The sequence below is a fragment of the Mus caroli genome, chromosome 12, assembly GCF_900094665.2.
Source record: "Mus caroli chromosome 12, CAROLI_EIJ_v1.1, whole genome shotgun sequence".
Classification (NCBI taxonomy): domain Eukaryota; kingdom Metazoa; phylum Chordata; class Mammalia; order Rodentia; family Muridae; genus Mus; species Mus caroli.
Genome location: NC_034581.1, coordinates 1,740,082 through 1,747,809, shown reverse-complemented (window position 1 = coordinate 1,747,809; position 7,728 = coordinate 1,740,082). Strand labels below are relative to the sequence as shown.

The following is a 7,728-nucleotide window of genomic DNA, read 5'->3' as shown; positions in this document are numbered from 1 at the left end:
AAAAAAAAGCCAAAGAAGACTTTGAATAAATAACTCTCTAAATGTAGTGTGTCAATGCAACATAACTTAGACTCAAGTATTTTTAGTTTTTCTTTTAGATGTTGATTCTATATTATAGCTTCTGTTTTGTATCTATTTCTTCCTCTCTGACTCTTTTTTTTTTTAATTTGTTTATTATATTACACACATTGTAGCTGTCTTCAGAGACACCAGAAGACGGTGTCAGATCTCATTACAGATGGTTATAAGCCACCATGTGGTTGCTGGGATTTGAACTCAGGACCTCTGGAAGAGCAGTCAGTGCTCTTAGCTGCTGAGCCATCTCTCCAGCTTCCTCTCTGACTGTTTATTGCTGGGTACCTCACATGCATTAGCATATATGCCCTCCAGTGAGGTAAGCTGATCGTGCCACCAGATACAAGAACTTACCAGGTTGAACGAGCCTAAACCCCCATGAAACTCAGAATTGGGTACAGTAGACATGGGGCCAGCTCCCTACCAAAACCTGCTCTGGAACAGGTAAACACCACACCCCACTGAGAGAGAGGACCAATCAGTCACCAAGGGAAAACACCTAAAGTCCTTCTCCATAGAGCATCACTACCACCTCAAATTGCGCCAATGGGAAGCATCTACCCCAGGATGCCAATCTACTTATTAATGTTTATAAAGTCCTATCCACATGGAATAAAGTGCACAAGTTATTTCACCGAGAATCAAGTGAGAATGGCTATTTTACTGAGCTGTAACAAATGGGGAAGTTTTTCCTCCTAAAACATTCATCTCTAGAACAGAGACCTGCCTGGCAGGCTAGGCTCACAGCCCTTCCATCCCTGCCACTGCTCGCAGCTGCCTGCCAGTGGCCGGCATTGTGCTGCCACAGTAGCAGACAAGACCTGGGTCCCCAGCTACATGCTGTGTGTAGGCTTCCCGCTGAGAACTGTAATACTTGGGCTGTTTCTGTCCAGACCAAAGATCCATGGAACCCTTGGTTCTGCAGAGGACTACACCATACCAGTGATGTACAGCTCCAGCCCAGGTCTTTTTGTCTACGAAGGTCTACCATATATAAATAGTTGTTTATCTATTTTATTTTTATTAGCAGTAGTCCACGTTTAAGTTTTTATGCAGATGTGTTAGTCTTCTGTTGCATAACATAGTCACAAAATCCCAAAATCATGACTCTGAGCTGTACAAGGTTATAGAACAAGGTAGCTTGTGAAGTTGCAGGCTTCTAATGCCATGGCTTGAGAGGCAGAGACAAGGCTTTCTATGAGGCAGGCCAGTTTGGTCAACATAGTGAGATCTAGGCCAGCCAAGGCTGAACAGTTGAGACCCTGTCTCAATAAAGAAAAAAGTCTCAGTGTGTTCAAATCTTAGCATACTTGGTGTGTTTACATTACTTCCTTGTGGAAGTACTTAACATGATTTGATAAATGCTTGCAAAATTAAGTCTGAAAGGACTCTGTTTCAATAAACACAAAGCAGAAATTCCAAATGTTAAGAAAATATTCTTGATGGCTTGGGGTGTAGCTTGGTGGTAGAACTTACCTAACGTGCACAAGGTCCTGGGTTTGATCCTCATCGCTGCAAAAGGAAAGGAAAGGGGGAAAGAAGAAGAAGAAAGGAAAATACTATGGCATAATTTCATTTTAGAATATTTGTAGGACCAGCAAGATGGCAGCACCGAGGTAAAAACCACTGTGTGGTTGCTGGGATTTGAACTCAGGACCTTCAGAAGAGCAAGCAGTGCTTTTAGCCGCTGAGCCGTCTCTCCAGCCCCCACATTCAAACTTTTGACACTCAGTATTGCAGTGATTACGGGCTGAGTTGGTAGAATGCACACATACACGTGCATCAAAATTTTAAAACCTAGAACTTGGACTCTTGAGTAGTAGGAGTTCCTGGCCAGCATATATGATCTTCTGGGTTCATTCACAAAGGATAGTGAACTTGGCGCACAGATGGTAAGTACCTGCCCTTCACAGTGTGTGAAGCCCTGGGTTTGATCCCCAGCACCACATAAACTGGGTATGGTGCCACATAGCTGTAAACTCAGCACTGGCCTGTAATGCCAGCACTCCTAAAACAACAACAACAAATAACTAGTTGTATCATAAAAACAACTTTCTCTAGTCTCTATTATTTTTTTCTTTTTTCTTTTGGTTTTTCGAGACAGGGTTTCTCTGTGTAGCCCTGGCTGTCCTGGAACTCAGTCTGTAGATCAGGCTGGCCTCGAACTCAGAAATCCGCCTGCCTCTGCCTCCCGAGTGCTGGGATTAAAGGCGTTCGCCATTCTAGTCTCTATTTTAACAAATCAAAATAACTATTCAAGTTGATGCCACCTTAAATTAGTTTGGATTTTTATAAATTAATAGTTTGTGCTATTTTGCAGGGTGAGCCACATCAAAGACTTCATTGAAAAATACCAAGGACCTCAGAGAAGCCCTCCCTTTGCCCTGGCAACAGCCCTTCCTTTCCTCAGGTTTCTGGATGAAANGCTCACATTGGAAGAAGCAGATTTGAAGAATGCTGTAATCATTCAGAGACTCCAAAAAACTGCCGAGCCTTTTCGAAAACTTTGATAGTTTTTATTTTTGAGAGACTGAGAAAAATGATGGTTGCAAGTAGACATGCAGAGTGGGAGACAGAAGTCAATGTGACAAAACTTNCGGTTTGAGGGCTTCTTAANCCCTTATGAGGGGGTTCAGTCGTCACAAGCTAGGAGAGTGACATGGCTCTAAGCCAGGGTCAGTGCGTTTTCCTCAACAGGCTATTCAGATATTAGTTAGCCAATATGACATATTAAATAGCTGTGTCATTAATCTTAATGTGGTCTAAATTAGCAGAGTATTCAATTAGCTAAATCAACATCAGCATTCAAATATTATTTCCAAACAGCAGATATTTATATAAATGTTAGCTATCTCAGTTTTTAAATAGCAATACATTAAAATATTATCCATGCCATATTAAAAGCATCAATGTAGTTATTATATTGCCTGTGCTTCATCCTCNGAGCTTTTCAGTTTCTACTCTGTGATGGCAAAAGATACTCAAATACTCATTTGGCAACAGTATCCAAGAATGTAGACTTCTAGGAATAAAATTGTGTAGCTTAGTATAATATCAATACGAATCTATATACACAGTTTTCTATGCCTTCTACATGTAGTTTTATGGACTGGGAATGTAGTTCAGTGGTAGGGATTATTTGCCATGAGACTAGTTTAAATCCATCCCAGCNCTACAAAAAAAATCCTTTCAATTTGTAATGTAAAAGCACACACAAAAAAATTCTTCAAAGCTGGGTGGTGGTGGTGGCAAAGCAGGCCTTTAATTTAATCCTAGCACTTTGGAGGCAGAGGCAGGAGGATCTCTGAGTTCAAGGACAGCCTGTCCTACAGAGCTAACTAACTTCCAGGGTTACACAAGGAAACCCTGTCTAGAAAAGAAAACCCTAGAAAATTATAGTTTTCAAATCTTTACTCATTTAAAAATAACTTTGAAACTGCCCACAGGTGCATGCCCTAGCTCTAGCTCACACCAAGCTGAGAGGAGAGGAGCCCAGGAGTTTGGTCAGCATAAGAGACATAGCAAAACCCTGTCTGATAGTAACAACCTTCCCACCCAGAGAGATAGATGGCTCAGCTGTTAAGAACACTGGCTGNGCCTTTAATCCCAGCATTTGGGAGGCAGAGGCAGGTGGATTTGTGAGTTCGAGGCCAGTCTACAGAGTGAGTTCCAGGACAGCCAAGGCTACACAGAGAAACCCTGTCTCGAAAAACAAAACAAAACAAAAAAAAAAGGAACACTGGCTGCCCTGGCTGTAGATCTAGATTCAATTACCAGCACACACATGGCAGTGCACAGCCATATGAAACTACTGCTTCAAGATATCCAACTCCCTCTTCTGGCCTCTGTGGTCACTGCACTCAAGTTATACGTAGANATACACGCAGACAAAATATCATACATATTAAACTAATAATTTTCAACGAATGGAAAGATTTATGGAGAAAGGTGGCATTGTATTTCCTTTTCTCCAAAAATGTAATGTCTAACAATGAAGATAAAGATTCTCACCTGGCTGGGTGTGGTGACGCACGCCTTTAATCCCAGCAGAGGCAGGCAGATTTCTGAGTTTGAGGCCAGCCTGGTCTACAGAGTGAGTTCCCGGACAGCCAGGGCTATACAGAGAAACTCTGTCTCAAAACAAANACAAAAAGATTCTTACCTGTTTCACATTCACTGTGATGCAGTGTCACATAGCTTATAGTCTCTAGAANACAACACTCCATTTGTGGGAATGAAAAAGAAACATTTAACTATATGATTAGGAAAGACAGTTTGACAAGGGGTCATTTGGGAGTCCTGGCCAAACATGGNAATTCACANTGATCTTAAGCACTTGAGAGGCTGAGGCAGGAGGATTACTGTGAGGTCAGGGCCAGCTTGGGCTACAGAATGAGAGTCTGTTAAGTCAAAACAACAAAGTCTATTCCTGCCCCTGTNACAAGCATTGTGCGTCACTGTCTGAGATGGGTGACAGCTGCACTTGGAACCTTGAGTGACTNGTAGGTATTTGGTGTAAATGCAGGAATTCTACACTCGCCCGAGTCCACCCCATATGCTTCACCAAGGACAGAGAATGGCTCCACTCAAGTAGTTTCCACAGTTGAGCTTTATCCTCTTGCCCAGTTTCCTCAGGCTATGCCTTGCCTCCCATCCACACNTGAGGCAGGGCTGGAAAGTGTGAATGAGGTTTTCAGTAAGACTCAGGAATAACAAGAGGGAGCCTGTGTGCGTGCATAACTAGATGTCCTTTCTTTCAGCCCTTCCTTCTGCACTCCTGTTTTAAAGATGCTTTCTTCCCTGGCTNCCAGGCTTCCATGCCAGACTTCTGTATTTTGGGTGGGCTTTGTGTAATAGAGAATGAAAGAGAGCATTTTTATTTTGCCCTTTACCTATGAAATCAGCATGTATATAATAGAAAAATTAAATATTTGTCGATAACATTTACANAGCACTATCAGAGCCCCCTTTTAGCAATATAAACAATTCATTAACAAAAAAGGGGATAGTAAAATGAATGGTTTTATTTTTCAGATATAGGCAAAAACTTTTGATTGTTAATATGTTCAGGAATCTGTATGGAAATGTTTCATATAGGCCTATCCTGAAACCTCTCNATTTACATAGTTATAATTGACAAATGGTTCTCCATATTTTTATGAGGAACCTCTTACAAGAATGTTTCTTGTGTATCTACAAATAAGGCCTCCAGTCTCTAATTACCCAGAAGGTACAGTGGGGGTCCTTGTGTGTCCATGTAGAGTACATNCCAGGGAGATGTTCCACTAGGAAGAACAGTCATCAGCAATAAGTTGCATTTTTTTAAAACTGTGAAAATGTTAATGTAAATAATGTTTGCAAAGATTTCCTTAAAGATAATCATCTGATAAATCTTTTTACTTGAAAATTCAAAAGTTATAAAGTTGCTAACTTATAGACTCCTTATTGCAGGTTGATTTTGAAAGAATAAATTGCCAAGGGAAGCAAAATTTAAAGTAAGTGAACATCTCAGGAGTAGAATACAGTTGACCCAAGTCATTGCTCCAGAATTGTCATAGTCCATTGTCTTGTCTTGCAGATGAGACAGACATTGAAATACACATCTGATTGCACACGTCATATTTGCTAGTTAGATCACTATCACAGCTAAAGTAGCCGTACTCCATCACGACTCACTCAGCACACCTCATGGTGTTTCCGTTCATTGACAATGTAGTAGTATGCATTTATTTTAGTGCCTTAATATATTTTTGATGTATTTTGCTAATGGTAAAATGAACTGTCTCTTGAAGATAAAATGCTGCTCACTGAGAGGATCTGTTTAGTGATTCACACTTGTTATACGATGGTTGCTGTGAATGCTCTCGTCGTTTTGTATTTGNCCGAGTTCTACAGTTTGAGAATCAATGATTGTCTATTAGATGCCTTTTCCTTAAGCAGTGTTGTTTTCATTTCCTACTCAGAAATGTGAAGAAGTGATATTTAGTGGCTGTCCAATGGTTGTTATTTATTCTTTGACCTAGCATGGAGGCTTGTTTACAGTGTTCACTCCCTTGTACGTTTCTACCCCTTCAGTAAAGAGATGCTCATCACACTGGATCCTCAGTCAGACGTGGCTTACTTATTACACTTATAGCTGGCTCTTTGCCATTTGTTTTAAATTGTTTTGGCACAGACAATCCATACTCATTATAGAAAATTATATCATACAGATATCCTAAAGATAATCTCAGTATGAATTGACTTGGGATCTAGATAGCTCTACTGCCAGGCACACAAAAAAAGTAGAATCAGTGGTTTGTTTTTTTTTTTTTTTTTTAATGTACTCAGCTATATTATCCCACCATGATAGAGTTTGGAAATTTGCATCTCCTTGAAAAGAAGCTCCATCTGGCTGGGTAGTAGCGGTGTGTGCCTTTGATCCGGAGCTTGGAGGTAATGGTTCTCTGTAGTTGAAGGGCAGCCTGTTCTACAGATGGAGCTCCAGGACAGCCAGGGCTACACTGAGAAGCCCTGCCTCTAAGAAAGGCACCACTGCTAAACCCAATATGATCGATCATGTCCTTATTATGTGCTTATGGTTCATCTGTATGTTTTTAAAATGAGATTTTTTTTGTTCTTTGTATATCCCAATACAAGTGCTTTATACTTTGTTCTACACTTGGGAGGACATGTTTATCTTGTCATATGTTGTAATTACTTGCAGCACAGAGTTTTTCACTTCACTGCAGTGCAGCTGTGCTATTTCCTAAGGAACAGTTGTCTTTTTTTTTTTTTTTTTTTTTTTTCGAGACAGGGTTTCTCTGTGTAGCCCTGGCTGTCCTGGCACTTACTTTGTAGACCAGGCTGACCTCGAACTCAGAAATCCGCCTGCCTCTGCCTCCCGAGTGCTGGGATTAAAGGCGTGTGCCACCACGCCCGGCTAGGAACAGTTGTCTTAACTAATATGTACATTAACCTCTTGTTGCCAGACTTATGGTCACAACCTGTCCCCCCAGCAAACCGGGTTTGAGTCATCTACCCTCCACACACCAATTCAAAGAGTCAAATGACTAGTGAAAGGCAAGAAGGGAGATGTATTCGGTGTGGGCACTGGTGGGGTTCAGGGGTCTCCACTTACACCATACAAAGTGATCTCAGTTAAGCAAGATTAGTTTACTGAACACACACCTTACTGCTGGACGTCCAGGACCGCCGACAGGACTGCGAGAGCCTAATTGCGGTACTAATCTGCTCTCAGAGTAGACTTTTTATAGGAAAAACCAGGGTCAAAGGTTTAAAGGGCAGGGAGGGGAGCAGTTGGCTCACTAGGCAAAGTGTTATCAACTAACCTTTGGGCTGATTGGTCCTGGGTAAGGTAGGGGGGTTACTGGATGGGTGGTGAGCAGGAGAATTGCAGAGCTTTGATATAGCAGCATGAGAATTATAACTTTTGGCTTATTAGTAGCAGCCACAAAAACAACATACGTACATGCAGTGCTCACATATGTATGTATGAGCTATAGGGAGGTGCAGGAAGGGCTGCCCGTGGTCAGCTCTGACTCAAGATATTTTAGAAATAACAGTTAATATTGAACTTTGATTTGATGGCCATGTAATGCTTTGTGGAATTTCTTCTTTTCTTTCTTTACTTTTTTTTTTTTTTTTTTTTTT

General features: G+C 41.2%; 1 protein-coding gene across 1 annotated transcript in view; it reads left to right on the top strand.

The window, feature by feature from the left end:
- Ubxn2a (UBX domain protein 2A) overlaps positions 1 to 3,328 on the top strand; it is a 28,087-nt gene extending 24,759 nt beyond the window's left edge. The window contains exon 7 of the mRNA XM_021179542.2: positions 2,396 to 3,328. Within this exon, the coding sequence (XP_021035201.1) occupies positions 2,396 to 2,585 (190 nt within the window). The 3' untranslated portion in view covers positions 2,586 to 3,328. The remainder of the gene's footprint in view (positions 1 to 2,395) is intronic.
- Positions 3,329 to 7,728: the final 4,400 nt, after the last annotated feature.